The 18,382-nt window shown below is 46.7% G+C and overlaps 1 protein-coding gene across 1 annotated transcript in view; it reads right to left on the bottom strand.

Annotated features, from left to right (window-relative positions):
• Window positions 1-17,634, bottom strand: part of LOC139181212 (dedicator of cytokinesis protein 11-like) — a 205,748-nt gene extending 188,114 nt beyond the window's left edge. Inside the window, exons 1-3 of the mRNA XM_070784117.1 lie at window positions 17,545-17,634; window positions 12,416-12,489; window positions 10,911-11,393 (exon numbers count right to left, since the gene is read on the bottom strand). Of these exons, the coding sequence (XP_070640218.1) occupies window positions 10,911-11,393; window positions 12,416-12,489; window positions 17,545-17,634 (647 nt within the window). The remainder of the gene's footprint in view (window positions 1-10,910; window positions 11,394-12,415; window positions 12,490-17,544) is intronic.
• Between the last annotated feature and the right edge of the window lie 748 nt (window positions 17,635-18,382).

Below are 18,382 nucleotides of genomic sequence, written 5' to 3'. Positions count from 1 at the left end.
CTATTTTAGATATAAAAGCCCCTAAACCTATCACATATACTTCTCTTTTGAGTTGTTCTTTATTTTAACTTCCAACACACTCACTGAAACTTTTTTAAAAGAAAAATACTACCCCCACTTAACCTTCCATTCCGTTTTGTAACCTATTCAGATATAGCTAATGGTGTCAGCAGTTTCACGTCTAAAATTTAAAAACCTAGTGAAAGTGTTACTCAGTCGTGTCCAACTCTTTGTGACCACATGGACAGTAGCCTCATTGGGCTCTTCTGTCCATGGAATTCTCCAGGCAGGAATACCGGAGTGGGTTGCCATTTCCTTCTCCAGGGGATCTTCCCGATCCAGAGTCTGAACCTGGCTCTCCCGCATTGCCGGCAGACTCGTTACCTACTGCTGCTGCTGCTAAGTTGCTTCAGTCGTGTCCGACTCTGTGCGACCCGTAGGCGGCAGCCCACCAGGCTTCCCATCCCTGGGGTTCTCCAGGCAAGAACACTGGAGTGGGTTGCCATTTCCTTCTCCAGTGCATGAAAGTGAAAAATGAAAGTGAAGTCGCTCAGTCGTGTCCCACTCTAGTGACCCCATGGACTGCTCCTCCGTCCATGGGATTTTCTAGGCAAAAGTACTGGAGCGGGGTGCCATTGCCTTCTCCGCATTACCTACTGAGCCACCAGCAAAGCTCTAGCATGGCAATTCTGTAACTGATTACTGTTGCGATCCATGCTAGAGCTTAGCAAAGCTCTAGCATGGATCGCAACAGTAACACCACCAGCAAAGCTCTAGCATGGATCGCAACAGTAATCAGTTACAGAATGGCCAGTCTCCCGAGAGCCTCTAAATCTAGGAATGGACCACTAAGCAATGTTGCCTAAACGGAAGGGTGACAGGGAGGAAAGAGTGCATGGCTTTTGACTTTATGTCCAACTTACTAATGACCATGGGTATTTGTGGTTTTCAATGATTATAAAATATTGACTGTCCAGAATAAAGATGCAAAAATCGGGTCAAATTAATTTGTTTCAAAAATAAAGCAAGGGTAAGTTCCAACCCCCCTCCCCCCTCTTTTGTGACGCACTTCAGCTCAGCGGGGCTTTCCCAGAAGTCACTGCGTTTCCACTCTCTCTAGTCTTCTGTTGGCACAGGGTCGCTTGAAGCCGCCGTCTTCCCTGCCTTGTGCCTTCGCTCTTCTCGGCAAAGGAGGCTGGTGTCTCCTTCCAGCCCCCCACCTACGTCCTGCTGTCCACCCCTGAGCCATCTTTGATCCATCTTCTCCCCCACCGGGTGCCCTGAGACGACTTCACAGGTCTGTAAAAGTGGTGAAACTCTCGATCGGTCCGCAGCCCAGTTCTAGTTGACGGCCCTTCTGCCATTTTCTGGAGGTGCCTGTCTCCACTATTTGACAATCCCAGTCAGAGAATCAAGATGGAGGTGGGGGACGTGGGTGAAGAAGACAGGGAAAGTGGGCGGAGCTCTTCTGAAGAAGATACAATGCAGAACGTTAGCCTCTGTGATGTGTCTTCTGAAGATTTTAAAAAAACCTGGAGAACACTAAAAGAGCTCCATGACAGAGAGCTACGCCGACTTCAGGGGAAAGTAAACAGTTTGAGAAAAGAGCGATTGTCAGACGGGAGGAGGACAGGCTCCATATCCAGAATTAAAGAGTTGACGGAGCAAAAGAGAGCCCTGAATGACACTATCCATGACCTGCGAGGTCAGTTAAACGCGAAAGTATGCGATCACTGTACAGTAAATGAAACATACAGAAATACACTACAGCAAGAATTTTATGATATCCAACAACAAAATCTGAAGTTTATTTGTGAGTTTACAGCAGAAAGGAATAAATTAAGAGAAGAAAACAAGCAACTTTTGGCTAGGCTCAAGAGGAAACAGCCACAGTCTCGCCGTTCTTCTTCTGATAGTGATGACGACTTCATCCCTGGGTCTCAAAAGAGCGAGTCATTTATTTCGATTGGGGACCCTCCACCTGGACCTGAGAGGTATGCGGCTCTCAAAATGATAACGCAAACGAAAACCAAACAGATGAAAGCTCGAGGGAAAAAGAAACAGCCACACAGTTCCGAACTTCAGGTTCCGTTGTACAGGCAGGACGTCTTTGAGGTGCCAGAAAGCCCTCAAGAGATTTCCTCTAACAGCACTAAGACTATCAAAATAAGCAGTGGCAGTCAGAAGTCATCTAGCACTGTTCCTTCAGCATCTACACTCGGCCCTCAGACTGTGTATGGATTTCAAGATGACTCCAGCCTTCCTGATGCCAGGCTTGGCCGTCCACAAAGCAAATACATTTTCACACAGAGGACTGAGATTGATTTCCCTTGGAGCCTTTCCATTATTTCTCCAGAAGAAGACCTACCTACTGAAATATTATCTGCAACTTCAGAGGAAAGTATGATTGACTACAGCAAAAGCATATTTTCTCCTATTACACGGAGAGACGAAAACACCACTTTACATCTATTTCCTTTAGACTATACTTCGAGACCATCATTTGGTGTTTTTCGCGTTTCAATGAGAGAGAGCAGTAGCCAGACACCTTGCAGAGAACAGTCCACAGCAAGGAAGGATACGAATGGAGCTACAGGTGCAGCCCATGATGCTGATAAGCCACAAGATGAGACTCAGGCTTGCACTCAGGGTCTTCAATAAAGAGAAAAACCAAGATATAGTTAGAAAAAGGGGGGAAGTAGCTATCACTCCATCTCTGTCTTAAGGAGACTACTTTTCTGGTCCAAGAGGACAGTCTTCCTATCAATTCAGACTATTTAACATTTGTATTCAGACTATGTAACTGATAATTCCTGACTTTGATTCTATTTCCCAGAATATAATATACAGGCAATAAAATGTTGGGCAAATGACTAAGACTTTGAAATAGTGACTTATTGCCAGTTAATAAAATTCAGCTACAAAGAAAGACACTTAGTTTTCAGAATCCCTCTACTTCTATATAAAAGTGTAGAGATGACCATCTTTTTGTTGAAATTAAGCTGCTAGTGTCTGTGAGTCAGTGTGTGCCATGCTGAGTTGGTTTAGTTGTGTCCTAGTTTTTGCAACACTGTGGACTGTAGCCTGCCAGGCGCCTCTGTCCGTGGGATTCTCTAGAAGAATATGGCAGTGGGTTGTCATGCCCTCCTCCTGGGGATCTTCCCATCCATCGAGTCTCTTAGACTCTTGCACTGGCAGCTGAGTTCTTTATTACTAGTGCCACCTGGGAAGCCCTTATGAGTCAATAAGAAGGCTTAAAAAAAAAAGAAAAGAAAGCCAAGAGAACACCTAAAAGGCCTGGACTGTAAGAGTTCAACCCTGTAATACCTGTGAAATACTTACTTGGCTTGACAAGGTAACTACAATACTTACACTGAGAAAGATTCAGAAGCAGATATTTTTCAGAATAAAGTGAGTATGACTTTCCAGATACCATACAGCATGACTTAAATTACAAAAGAGAAGATGTGACACAGGCTGCATACTAGTTATGAAGATTTGCTTTTAAAAATCAAAAAGCAAGAGCATAAGAAGGAAAAACCTCATTAACAAAGACCAACTATTTAGCAAGCAAGGGCAACATTTACAAGAGCAGGAGACCTTTTCAGGAAACAAAGCAGTTATGGTTTTATCTGTAACAAAAAGCAGCCAGTTGCTTGTCACTGGTTATCACAGTGTGTGTGCATCTGTGTGTGTGTGCTTGTGTTTGCACGTGTGTACGTGTGCAAGTGTGTGCACATGTATACTGAATGGAGGAGGGGAGAACTAGTCAGCAATGCATGTCCCTCTCCTTCCTTTCTTCTGTCCTCCCCCTACCACCCTCCTTACTTTCCCTGGGCCGTGGTAGTATTCAACTCCTTTTTTCTTTGCGTTTTTTTTTTTTTTTTCCATGTGTCCTTGGCGTGTAGAAAAAAAAAAGTTTTTGACTGAATTGATGTGCCATAAAACTCACCCTTTAAAATAGAGTACAATACATTAGTTTATATGGTATATTTAAAAACTTGTAAAACCATCACCACAGTTTTAGAATATCTTCATCACCCTTTAAAAAAGCCCATACATAATAGCAGTCGCTTTCTACATTCCCCCACTTTTTAGCTTGTGGGGAGACAAAAACAATAAGCTGTGGTTGTGGGTGTTAATTTGATTCAATATCTCTTGGAATGAAGTACCACCAGGGTTGAATATTATCTCCCTTTACATTTCTCTTTCCCAAAACATGGAAGCTTATAACATAGCATCAATAATCTTTGACTTTTACTCTAAATCATACATTCTAAGTAGTTGAAGGTTGTAGTTGTTTAAAACTGTTTTATTAATGTACTTTACATTTCATATCTAGCTTTTGATGTGTTTCAATCTCTCTGGCAAGTTAACTATCAACTTATTTTATGTTTTTATATTCTGCATTATTACAAAAATATTTAAAATAATATTTACTAAAAACAAAATGGAAAAGGAGTAAAATTTACTGTATTATGATTTGACTTTTGCTGTAACTCATACATTCTAAGTACTTGATTCTAGTTATTGCCGGTGCCAGCCGGCAAAGTCGATCAGGTCCCGAGAACGTGCACGGTGGGGCTCAGAAAGAAACTAAAGCAAGAGACTACAACAAAGATGGGTTCGAGAGGTTCAGACACGTCTCCACGAAGGGACGCAGTCTGACACCAACTTCATTCAGCATCTTATATTTATACAGAAAAGCGTGAGAAAGACAAGACAGTTGACATTTCTTCTTGGTTGACGTATACATCTTACAAACAGTCACAAGAAACCTTGAGAGCATGGGAATGGCACCCTGTTATTATTTCTTACACCAGATAACCTTTCTCTGTGCGTGAGAAGTTTGCACAGAACTCCAGGTGTCTGCAGTAAATAAGCGCCTAATCTCTGGGGTGGCAGGACAGAGAGCTTTGTTTGCAAGCAAACCCTCAAGGACTGAGGCAGCTCCCAGAGCTTGTGTCCTTTGGACAGAGGACCCCGTTCTCACGGGCAGCTCCCCGCAAGTTATTCAAAACTTTTATTCATTTACTTTAGAATTAGTTATTCATATCTAACATTTGATGTGTTTCAATCTCTGGCAAGTTAACTGTCAACTTATTTTATGTTTTTATATCCTGCATTATTAGAAAAACAATGTTTAATATTTACTCAAAACTAAATAGAAAATAAGTAACATTTAACTACTGTATTGTGCTGATCAAAACCAAGGTGCTTTTATGTTCTTCATTGCTGTTTGCTTTTTTCTTTTAAGTATTTATTTATTATTTGGCTTCCTGGGGGTCTTAGGTGCAGCATGTGGGATCTGTATCCCTGTCCAGAGATTGAACCCAGGACCTCTGCATTGCCAGTGCAGAGTCTTAGCCACAGGGACGTTCCCAGGGATTTTGTTTGTTTGTTTTGTTTTCGGGGGGGGGGGGGGAGTAGGTGTGTGTGTGTGTGTGTGTGTGTGTGTGTGTGTGTTTAGCAAAAGTAGAAAAAAGAAAGGGGAAGAAATTGTGTAAACAAGTGTGGTACTGGGAATGAGTTAACCTTCTGATTGTACTTCCAAAGGACATGCAGTTTACAAAAACCTTTTGCTTGTATTCTATCATATATAGTAAAGAGGGAATGGTAAATTGTAAATAATACAATTATACATCAAGGTAAAGAGAACAGAGTCTGGAAAAGAACCTGACAGCATACAAAACTGGGTAATGGTCCTGTGAAGATAGCAACAGCATTCCTTACTCTCAAAGAACCCTTCCTGTCTTTTTGTTTGCGTTTGATTTTCTAAATCCTGGGTCAAATAAAAGCTACAATGTTAAATATGACTTTTGGTTATTGTTATTTTCTTCTGTTTAACTTAGTCATTTAATGTACTCTATGTTCTGCATGAAAAAATACTTTAGCACTTCTAAAACTATTGCCTGACCTTTGAAACTAATTTTTTTATCTTTAAAAAAAATATCCTGTTACTAAACAGAAATTTTGATAACCTTATTTCTTTTTCCAAACCTTTGTGTCGAGGGCTGACTTTCAATAGATCGAAGTGAGAGAGCTGCTCTGCTACAGGCAAATCCCCAACCCAGAAGCAGGTCATCTAGAAATGGTTTAGCACCAGGTTCCCCCAGGTTCCCCACAATTGAGTGGTGCAGTGTTGGGTGAGGGGGCTGCTGCTTTTCTGGTTGTGCCCGTGTTCCAGGATGAAGAGTTCTCTGTACTGGACCCAGTCCCAACACGTGGAGGGACGTGCCACACGATGCCCCAAAGGACCTGGGCAGTGGCCCCATGGTGGGGACGGTGGGGGACTGGCTATCTGAGGCCAACCGAGGCTCTCGTGGCATTGCCAGAAACTAATTTTTAAATAAAATTATTTCAAAGGCTCAAATCTGTATGATGGACATAAATCTATTTTAAGTTAAAATATAGGAATATTCTAAGGTCAAAGTCTACCAGCTACTGTCCCCATGCCCAACAAAAATCAGTGAGAGAGGAATGCTAAAACTTAAATCCTAGACACCTCCCTTCCCGGATCTAGCCTATGTAGTTTGCCCACTCCACCGATTAGCCATGCGGTCACTTAGATGCAGTCAAGCACAAAGGAAGTCAATCATGAATAGTCACTGCAAGGACTGATGCTAAACCTCAAACTCCAGTATTTTGGCCAACTAATGCAAAGAACTGACTCATTGGAAAAGACCCTGATGCTGGGCAAGGTTGAAGGCAGGAGGAGAAGGGGACATCAGAGGATGAGGTGGTTGGATGGCATCACTGACTCAATGGACATGAGTGTGAGCAAGCTCCAGGAGCTGATGATTGACAGGGAAGCCTGGCTTGCTGCAGTCCCTTGGGTGGCAAAGAGTCAGACACAACTGAGCGACTGAACAACAACACTTAGTTGGGAAACCACCTCTCAGATCTACTCTTCCCCCATCCTTACCTCCAGTGTTCTGTTCAGGTCCTTATGGCCTCGCTCTTATAGGTCACGTCTGTGTGTGTGCTGTGTGCTAACTCGCTTCAGTCGTGTCTGACTCTGCAACCACTCAATTGAAGCCTGCCAGGCTTCTCTGTCCATGTGGATTCTCAGGCAAGGTACTCGAGTGGGTTGCCATGCACTCCTTCAGGGGATCTTTCTGACCCAGGGATTGAACCCTCTTCTCCTGGGTCTCTTGCTTTGGCAGGCAGGTTCTTTACCACTAGCGACACCTGGAAAGCCCTTGAGTACCCAAAGCACTTGACAGATGTCCTCTACTGTAGCAAATAATAAAGAGGTTTGTGGGCATGTCCATTTCTCCCACTGGACTCAGGTTTCTCTAGGCCAGAGACTGTTCAGGGTGATTCCAGGATTTCTACCTAGAAGGAGCTTAGGGCCAGCATTCTGAATGGAAGGGACAACAACCAGGGGCTTCTGGGTTTATTTGTGATGTCTGGAGGGAATACACCATGTGGCACCACAGAGAATATAAAGATGGATGTAGCCTGATCAGTCTGGGTTTAACTGACTCACAGGTTCTTTGCTCTTCAGCAAGTGCTTTTCTTCTAGAAATTTTGTGGGAGTGCACTCAAGGTAGTGCTGTTAACACAAGAGGCCTGGGATGGGATCCTCTGAATTTAACCTAAGGCAGAGGAGCAAGGTTCTGGGTGAGTTTCCATCAATGTCCTGAAACCCACTGACCGCTACATCTTCAACTTCTAGGCAAGATCCCATTCTAATTTCGATTGAATACAATCAATGCTGTCTCTAATAATAAGGCTTAACTCAAAGCTTGTGCTGTCTCCTTCAGTCACAGGAGCTGGCAGAAGCATGCATATGTCGGGAAAAGTCAAGGAAATCACAGGTCATCCGTGAGTCATCCATCTCCTTCCTTTACATCTTAACCATCAACCTCTTTCAGTGCTTTCCTTGCAACACCTCTCTTATTATCCTGATCATACTCAGGTGCTCTGCTGGGTCCCATGAGGCAGGCAGACATACAGCAGTTAGGCCCGAGCCTGGACAGAAGGCGTGCATAACCTATCTTTCCAGGGGCCACCTCTAATCTTAGATTCCTGCGGAGCTTTGCACTCTGGTGAGTCCCGTCTCCCTCCAGCCCCACACTCAGTCAAGTCTCCCTGTTGACTTCTCTTCCAGTGTCATTTCCCTCCCTCTGCACCCCAACTCAGCCTCAAGGGCAAATGAAGCCCTTCTGCCTTGATTGGTTTGGCCAATACACCCTCCTGCCAAGCCGGACTCCTCGTTGAGCCCACAGGGGCACCACCACCGTTACTTCTGGGCCTGTGCTCCTGCTCGCCTCCCAAACTGGGAGTAACTTCTCCTCCACCAACTCAAATGTCACCCACCCTAAAAGTCTAGCTCAAATTTCAGTTCTTCCTCAGAATTCCCAGCCCTCAGTTTCCCCTCTTCTGAATGCCTGTGGTACCTATTGTTTGGACTACACAGTCTGGCAATCATAAAGCAAGTCTCCAATACATGATCATTCGCTTTTTACCAATGGCCTGTACATACTTGCGTGAATGCCCACCAGTCCTGCCCTGCTGCTCTGGGAGAGGCCCAGCTCCCCTCCCAGCCAAGGACTCTCCTCATTTCTGCAGAGAGAGGCAATGAGTGCAGTGGTTAGGGGCATGGTCTCTGGAAGCCACTGCTGGGGTCAGCAGCCTAGCTCCCTCCTGCAGTCTACCACCTACGAGACTCTGGGCAAGCCTCTGGGCCTTGCGGTGCCTGTTTCCTCCTATACAAAACAAGAATGGTAACAGCACCAACAGGAGAGGTTCTGTGGAAAGCTGAAATAGGTCACGTGGAAAACTTAGAGCGCTGCCCGGCATAGAGTAAACACTATAGAAATGCTAGTTGTTATTAAGAATGCCACAATGTGGGCTTACCAATCTACACAGACTAAAACTAAGCTGGGAACCTCATCATTTTTATACACACTCAAACCATTAGAGCTGGAGGAGCCCTTAAAACTTATGGAGTTCAACCTCCTTTCACAGAGAACACTGTTGCACGAGGGAGGGAAATGACCAGTCCTGAAGTCCCACAGCTGGGTAAGGTCAGACCATTATAACAGCCAAGTCCCCTGTTTTGTTTTGCCCTTTTTCCCCCCTCCATATCTTAATGCAATTGTATCAATATTTCCAATGGGAAAAAGTTTCTGTATTTCTAAGTAACCAAGTCGCCAATGAACCTCTGTGACAAAACTGATTAGTTGGGGATTGCCAGTATCAGCTAGAGTCAGCTGTTTGTTGTTCCAGGTGTGAGGTGTGTGGGAGAGGAGTCTGGAGGAGGGAGGGGACTGGAGTGGCACAGTGACAATCAGGAGACTAAAGAGATGGGTGGCTTCCCTGCTGGCTCAGCAGTAAAGAACCCACCTGCAATACAACGCAATGCAGGAGATGCGGGTTTGATCCCTGGGTCGGGAAGATCCCCTGGAGAAGGATATGGCAACCCACTCCAATATTCTTGCCTGGGAAATTCCCATGGTCAGAGGGGCCTGGAGGGCTACAGTCCATGGGGTCGGAAAAGAGTTGGACGTGACTGAGTAACTCAGTGACAACAACCGAAGGGAAAGGTGACCCCCCTCCCTTCTCTGCACTGTAGCTGCCCCATGATATGGAAATCAGATCCCCCCAAGTGAACTAGGAACACAAGATTACACAATATACTCTAAGGCTCTAAGCCAATGCACAACACCTGGCTCAGTACTAAAGAAGGCAGGCACTTGAATGAATGACTGGCAAACTACAAACTTCCCTCAAGTCTCTCCTCAAATGCTGCCTTTTCAGTGGCAGTCTACGTAGTCCACCCTATTTACAATGGCAAACCCCTAGATTGCCTTGTTTTTCGCCATAGTACTTACTGCCCTCTAACAGACCTTATAATTTACCGCCCCCCCCGCCCCCCGCTTAAGCTGACTCTACCAATAGCATACCAGCTCCAAAGGGCAAGGACTTGCTCTGTTTTGCTCACCACTGTATTCTCTGCCCCTAGAACACTGCCTGGCACAAGGCACGCAGAGTGGGCATAGGTTTTGTTGACTGAATCAATAGAGGGCATCCAAGTTTCCTAATCAACATTTCAGCTGGGGTTTCAAAGCCCAAGGCACTGGCTGAAAAAGCAATAAACAAATTGTGGGTGTTTGTGTCAACGTGACAATAAAACCTATCAACTTCGGAGCTACTATCTTCACCAAAAAAACGTCCAGAAGGTCGCTCAGGCCAAAAGCTGTCCCTCAGGAATTCATTAGTGCCCCTCCCCCCAAGTTTCCACAGTAACTGGTTGGTTCATTTAAATGGCCGCACCAGGTGAAGAGTATGCATCTGTGCAACTTTTCTGTAAATCGACAATTATTCCAAAATACAAAGGTTACTAAAGAAAAAGGCTTCCACGCGGATGGTGCCCCGGATTTCCCGTGGATTTCTTGTACGCCAGAGGAGACCCGTCCTTTGCTACAGGGACTAGGCGCTTCAGAGGTTCCCTTCGACTGCCGCCACCTCGCTGGACCCGCCGCGCAAGGAGCCTCGGCGCGTCACCCGCACTCCCGGACCTTGGTCGCCGTCCCCGCGGGCTCGCAGCCCCTCATCCCCGCTCCGGGCCACGGGCGACACTCCCGGCCCGACCCCGCGAACTCCTTTCGGGCCCCAGGCCTTAGCGCCAGGCTCCTCGGCGCTGCCCGACGACCAAGGGAAGTGCGGCGACAAGTCGTCGTCCTCCCGCCCCGCCGCCCCCGCCGCCCGGGATCCGGGAAAGCCCGGTCGCCCCGGGTCCCCCAAGCTCCAGCCGGGCGCGGGAGGCGCCTGCCGCCGCGGCCGCGGGCTGTCCCGGAGAGGGCCCTCGACCCCGACTCCGCCGCGGCCCTCGGCCCCAGGCGCCCCGGCGGGCCTCTCGGCCGCGATTCCCGCTGCCCCGGCTGGGGGACCGAACTCACCCGCGGGCGCAGCCACGCCGCCGCGGCCGGCGTAGAGCAGCAGCACCCACAGCCCGCAGAGCCGCGCCGGCCGCTCCATGCAGCCCCCCGCTCGCTCGGAGCCCGGCCGGGCTGCAGCCGCCGCAGTCTCCGCCTCTTTCGCTCCCTCTCCCACTTCCCGGCTCCGCCGCCCTGGAGGCAGGGGGGGCCGGCGCAGACGGGAAGGGCCGCCCCGCCCACCGGCCGCAGGTAACCCCGCGGCCAGCGCCGGCGGAGGGGCGGGGCGCCCGCGGCTCCAGCAGCGGCTTCCGAGGCGCGACACCTGGCCCCGCGGCAGCCGAGCCTCCGTCGCGCCCCGGGAGTTCGATCGCCGGCCAGGCAGAGCGGCCCCGGCCTCGTCGCGGCCAGGCCTCTGCGCCGCCCGGCTCGGTGCGAATGGTGTGCAGCCCGGAGGAACCTCGGACGTGTCCAGCCGAGCACCCGGGCAGGGCAGGGCAGGGCGGCCTCCGGAAGGAGCCTTGACCTGGACTTCTGGAGTCTCAGCTTGCAGTCGTTGGCCTCTGAGCCCTTGTTTCCTAAAACTCTGACTCCAGGGTTAGAAATCCCAGGCCTGACTTCACAGGGTGCACTTGGAAGACCAAAGAGGGCACTTGGTGGGAGCATGCTTTGTGAACGGGACGGAAGGTATATTTGAAAGCTGGTGATACATAATGCGAAGTTGAACATAGAAAGAAAGAAAAAAGCTAAATGTTAAATATGAGAGACTGCCATATTGGGCTTCCCTGGTGGCTCAGTTGGTAAGAATCCCTCTGGAATGCAGGAGACCCAGGTTCGATTCCTAGGTGAGAAGATCCTCTGGAGGAGGTCATGGCAACCCACGCCAGTATTCTTGCCTGGAGAATCCCATGGACAGAGAAGCCTGGCGGGCTACAATTCATGGGGTCGCAAAGAGTCAGGCAGGACTGAGCATCTGAGCACAACAGAGTACCATGCTATGTACTTGGATTTTTCAAAACTCACAGCCAACTTTCTATACACTTCTTTTTTACAGATATATATTGGGAGATGGAAGGTGAGCTGGAAAAGTACGCACTGAATACGTTGAAAGTGGGTGATTGTGAGGATTAAGGATGATGAGGATGGAGGAAGAACCCTTTAGTTTTCCTGTGGCTGCTGTAACAAATTATCACAAATTTAGTGGCTTTAAACCACCCAGTTTTATGATATTCATATTAGAATCCTGTAGGTCAGAAGTCTCATCGGACTCCAGTCAAGCTGTAGGCAGACCTGTGTTCACTTCTGGAGGGTGTGAGGGTGAATCTATTTCCCTGCCTTTCCCAGCTTCTAGAGACTGCTACATTCCTTGACTGCTTCCTGCACCACTCAGACCTCTGCTTCCCTTGTCACATCTCTTTCTCTGACTCTGACCCTCCTGCCTTCCTTTTTCATTTATAAAATCCTGGTGATTTGATTGGACCCACCAGCTCTAGAGAAGCTGGTGGTTGGGGTAGGGGAATGGGAGGTACCAACTACTGGGTGTTAGGTAGGGAGCGAGGACGTATTCTACACCACAAGGAATATAGCCAATGTTTTGTGATAACTGTAAATGGAGGGTAATCTTTTAAAATCTGTGTACAAAATTTTTTTAGTGTAAAAGGGAAAAAATATATAGGACCTCCTAGATAATCCATGATCATCTTCCTATCTCAAAATCCTTGATTTCTATTAATAAAAAGCTACTGTATAGCCCAGGAAACTCTACTCAGTACTCTGTAGTGACCTATATGGGAATAGAATCTTAAAAAGAGTGGATCTATGTATATGTATAACTGACTCACTTTGCTGTGCAGTAGAAACTAAACCAACATTTTAAATCAACTATGTGTCAATAAAAACTAGTTTTTGAAACTCATTGATATAATCACACCTGCAAAGTCACTTTTGCCATATAAGGTAACAAACATATGCACAGTTGTCTGGGATAAGGTCATGGACACCACTGGGAGGGGATTATTTTGTCATTGTGTGCTAGGTGCTTAGTTGTGTTCAACTCTGTGACCTCATGGACTGTAGCCAGCCAGCCAGGCTCCTCTGTCTATGGGATTTTCCAGGCAAGAATACTGGAGAGGGTTGCCATTTTCTTCCCCAGGGGATCTTCCTGACCCAGGGATCAGACCCCTTGCTATTCTTTGGAACTCTGCATTCAAATGGGTAAATCTTCTTTCCTTTTCTCCTTTGCCTTTAGCTTCTCTTCTTTTCTCGGCTATTTTTCTCTCAGATTTTCTCTCTTTTCTCAGGGATTCTGTGCCTCATTGTTCAGAGAAGGCAGTGGCAACCCACTCCAGTACTCTTGTCTGAAAAATCAATCCCATGGGTGGAGGAGCCTGGTAGGCTGCAGTCCAAGGGGTCGCTTGGAGTCAGACACGACTGAGCGACTTCGCTTTCACTTTTCACTTTCATGCATTGGAGAAGGAAATGGCAACCCACTCCAGTGTTCTTGCCTGGAGAATGCCAGGGACGGGGGAGCCTGGTGGGCTGCCATTGATGGGGTCACACAGAGTCGGACATGACTGAAGCGACTTAGCAGCAGCAGCACCTGTGCCTCATTGTTAGTCCATGGCTTGTCTTTTGGCCTCAGATTGGGGTGCTGTCATTAGAGCCACTAGCCCAGGTCTCAGCCAGGACCCCTGCCACCTTCTCTCTACACTCTCCACCCTGGCTGCTGCTGCTGCTGCTAAGTCGCTTCAGTCGTGTCCGTCTGTGCGACCCCATAGACGGCAGCCCACCAGGCTTCCCCGTCCCTGGGATTCTCCAGGCAAGAACACTGGAGTGGGGTGCCATTTCCTCCTCCAATGCATGAAAGTAAAAAGTGAAAGTGAGGTCACTCTGTCGTGTCTGACTCGTAGCGACCCCATGGACTGCAGCCCAACAGGCTCCTCCGTCCATGGAATTTTCCAGGCAAGAGTACTGGAGTGGGGTGCCATTGCCTTCTCCGCTCCACCCTGGAGGAAAGCCCTATTCAGGTCCTGCCCCTTCCCTGACCCAGGCAGGGCCAGTCTGTACACACCATCAGGTCTTCAACAGCCCCATCTGTGCTGGTGCCTCAGGACTCAGGACTCTTCACTTTAAAGATGCAAATACATCATTTGCATGTTAGTTTCCTGCAGCTTCTGGCCCTGAAAAGCCTCCATTGTTTGTCTAGAATGTGTTATGATTTACATCTGAACACCAAATCTACAGTCCCTCCTGCCTCTTCTCCATCCCCTCTATCCAAGGTGTTTCTCTGAGGAGGGGGCTCTTTGCATAGCTGTGAACTGCTCTGGGCACCAGGGTGCTAGCGTGCACTTCCAAAGAACAGAAGGAAAAGGCAAAGGAGAAAAGGAAGGATATACCCTTTTGAATGCAGAGTTCCAAAGAATAGCAAGGAGAGATAAGAAAGCCTTTCTCAGGGATCAATGCAAAGAAAGAGAGGAAAACAATAGAATGGGAAAGACTAGAGATCTCTTCAAGAAAATTAGACATAGCAAGGGAACATTTCATGCAAAGATGGGCACAATAAAGGACAGAAATGATATGGACCTAACAGAAGCAAACGATATTAAGAGGTGGCAAGAATACATAGAAACGATACAAAAAAGATCTTCATGACCCAGATGATGGAGATGGTGTGATCACTCACCTAGAGCCACATCCTGGAATGCGAAGTCAAGTGGGCCTTGGGAAGCATCACAATGAACAAAGCTAGTGGAGGTGATGAAATTCCAGTTGAGCTACTTCAAATCGTAAAAGATGATGCTGTGAAAAGGCTGCACTCAATATGCCAGCAAATTGGGGAAACTCAGCAGTGGCCACAGGACTGGAAAAGGTCCGCTTTCATTTCAGTCCCAAAGAAAGGCAATGCCAAAGAATGTGCAAACTACCACACAATTGCATTCATCTCACAGGCTAGCAAAGTAATGGTCAAAATTCTCCAAGCCAGGCTTTCACAGTACATGAACCGTGAACTTCCAGATGATCAAGCTGGATTTAGACAAGGGAGAGGAACAAGAGATCGAATTGCAAACATCCCTTGGATCATCAACAAAGTGACAGAGTGCCAGAAAATCATCTACTTATGTTTTACTGACTATGCCAAAGTCTTGACTGTGTGGATCACAACAAACTGGAAAGTTCTTCAAGAGATGGGAATACCAGACCACCTGACTTGCCTCCTGAGAAATCTGTATGCAGGTCAAGAAGCAACAGTTAGAACTGGACATGGAACAACCTACTGTCTCCAAATCGGGAAAGGAGCACCTGAAGGCTGTATATTGTCACCCTGCTTATTTAACTTATATGCAGAGTACATCATGAGAAATGCTGGACTGGATGAAACACAAGCTGGAATCAAGATTGCCAGGAGAAATATCAATAACCTCAGATATGCAGATGACACCACCCTTTTATCAGAAAATGAAGAACTAAACAGCCTCTTGATGAAACTGAAAGAGGAGAGTGAAAAAGTTGGCTTAAAAGTCAGCATTCAGAAAACGAAGATCATGGCATGTGGTCCCATCACTTCATGGGAAAAAGATGAGGAAACAATGGAAACAGTGACAGACTTTCTTTTCTTGGGCTCCAAAATGACTGCAGATGGTGACTGCAGCCATGAAATTAAAAGAAGAAAAGCTCCTTGGAAGAAAAGTTATGACCAACCTAGACAGCATATTAAAAAGCAGAGACATTGCTTTGCCAACAAAGGTCCTTCTAGTCAAAGCTTCGGTTTTTCCAGTAGTCATGTATGGGTGTGAGAACTGGACTATAAAGAAAGCTGAGTGCCAAAGAATTGATGCCTTTGAACTGTGGTGTTGGAGAAGACTCTTGAGTGTCCCTTGGTCTGCAGGGAGATCCAACCAGTCCATCCTAAAGGAAATCAGTCCTGAATATTCATTGTAAGGACTGATGTTGCATCTGAAAGTCCAAATCTTTGGCCACCTGATGCAAAGAACTGACTCTTTTGAAAAGACCCTGATGCTGGGAATGATTGAAGGTAGGAGGAGAAGGGGATGAGAGAGGATTAAATGGTTGGATGGCATCACCGATTCAATGGACATGAACTTGGGCAAACTCCAGGAGTTGGTGCTGGACAGGGAAGCCTGGCATGCTGCAGTCCATGCGGTCGCAAAGAGTCAGAGCGACTGAACTGAGCTGAACTTAGAGGTCACTTTGCTTATCAGGCTGTTGGACATTTGCTTCAGCAAGCAAGGAATGGAAGTCTCACTATTCACTTGGAAAACACCAGGCTTGGGGGAGGGCGGGGGAGCAGCAACACCTGTCTTGATTTAGTTCCCCAACGAAATGACACCATATCGACCACAGCTCCTTACCTGGATTGCTCTTTCTAACTCTCTGCTACTTAAAGAAGCACGACTGCAGCTAGACCACGTTGTGGGTCACATTCCTGGTGCTGGGCCATGGCCTTGGGCTCTCTGGACCAGCCTCCCCACTTCTAAGTCACAGAAGCCAAGGCCAGCACTTAACTCCTCTGCATCCTCACTTCCCAGGGTGGTACCAAGCCTTGCAGATTTGTTAAGTTTGCTTTATGACACAATGCATAGCTGATATTTGTAAGTGTTCCATGAGTATTTGAGGAACAATTCTCCAATTATGGAGCCCAGTGTTCTGTGTGTTTACATTATATCAAGTCTGTGGGTTGTGTTGGTCAAATCCATGCACTTGCTGAGTTTTTCCTTTTCTTATTGAACCTGCCAGTCACTGAGACATGGTAAAATCTCCCACTATGATACTCTGGTGGTGGATCTATCAAGCTCTCCTTATAATTCTGTTCATTTTTGCTTTACAAAGATGTATTTTTGAAGCTATTTCATCAGAGGCATGCAAATCTAGAACTGTTATAGCTTCATAGTGAACCATCGAGGGCTTCCCCAATAGCTTAGTGATAAAGAATCTGCCTGCCAATACAGCAGATACGGGTTCGACCCCAGGGTTGGGAAGATCCCCTGGAGGAGGGCATGGCAACTCACTCCACTATTCTTCTCTGGAGAATCCCATGGACAGAGGAGCCTGGTGAGCTACAGTCCAAAGGGTCACAAACAACTGGATATGACTGATGGATTGAGCACTTAGAAAACTGAGTTATTAATCACTAAGAAGTAGGTTTCACTAATCTGTGAATGTTATTGGCCTCAGGTTCTGTTTTGACTAATATTAGTCTCACTTCATAAGCTTTCTTTTGGTTAGTAGTGTGTACCTTGTACCTTTCCACACATCCTTACTCGCCTGTCTCTGCTATGTTTTAGATATGCTCTTGGAAACAGCATAGAGTGCAAATCTCTTTGTTTTCTATCCTATAGGCAATCATTGTCTTTTAACTGTAGAGTTTAGTTCTAGTATGTTTCAGCTTATTTCTACCATCTGGTTTTGTGCTTTCTGTTTGTCCCATTTTTCCTGTTTCTTTTTATCACCTCCTCTTTCGATTTCTTTTAAATGTGTGTGTGTGGCTGGGGGGCTCTTCATTGCAAGAGCATGTTTTATTTTTTGTAAAATATACATACCACAGGGTTTGTTGTCGGTATTGAATGAGATGAACAAACTCACATGAAATGCTTATCCAGTGCCTAACACACGGTAAGCACTCCTAACTGGGAACTATTACCGGAAGTTCTAGTACTCTTTCATCTTTAGCGTTCCCTTGTATCTTGCGGTTCCGCTTCTGTTGTTCTCCTTTCTGCTGACAATATCCCATTTGTTTTCAGTCCCTTTTCTTTCATTTCTCCTTTATGCCATTTGATTTCCTGTTTGCGCTCAGCCCTCCATCCCCAAGGCAGCTCGGTGGTGAAGCCCTTCGGGGAGGAGTCTGTGTGCTGCGGCTCTGTGGCGCAGTAGGTGCGGGAGAAGACAGTGGCACCTTGACTGAATCCCATTCCACAAGGTGATGGCGGTCCCCCCCAACACGGGGCTTCATTTGCGTGTCATTCTAGGCTGGCCACGGTGAAAGTGAATCAGCTGCGATTATCAGTTTCTGTGAAATGGGTCTAACGCTGCAGAACCCACCAGCTACGAAACAGTTTAATTCCTTGTGTCTCTTCCTAGAGAGGATGGCCGGATCCTGGCTGTCTGCTCTCAAGAAGTTGTCCCGCTGTGAGAGTGTGGGGGTCACCATACTAGGAATGTGTGTATGGACTAAGCAGAGCCTGGAAAGAGGAACCATTTGTAGGCAAACACATTGTGGTCAGAAGGAAACTTTGTCATTGTTGTGACAGAACCACAGCTAAATTTAGCAGCTACGTACTTTGTGTGTGTGCAGTGCACATGTGTGATGCCTGGAGAAAGTAACACTTTATGTTTCCAAAAGCAAAATCTCCCCAGACCAAAAAGGAAAACTTCTTCTTACCTCAAATAAATGGTATTTGATTGCCATGACGATTCCTCACCCCACTTACTTCATATCTTCGCTTTTTCTGTGTCCTGGGTAGCATGACATTCTTTCAAAA

The sequence above is a fragment of the Bos indicus genome, chromosome X (genome assembly GCF_029378745.1).
Source record: "Bos indicus isolate NIAB-ARS_2022 breed Sahiwal x Tharparkar chromosome X, NIAB-ARS_B.indTharparkar_mat_pri_1.0, whole genome shotgun sequence".
In the NCBI taxonomy this organism is placed as follows: domain Eukaryota; kingdom Metazoa; phylum Chordata; class Mammalia; order Artiodactyla; family Bovidae; genus Bos; species Bos indicus.
Note: the sequence above shows the minus strand (reverse complement) of the source record. Positions and strands in the feature narration are given on the sequence as shown.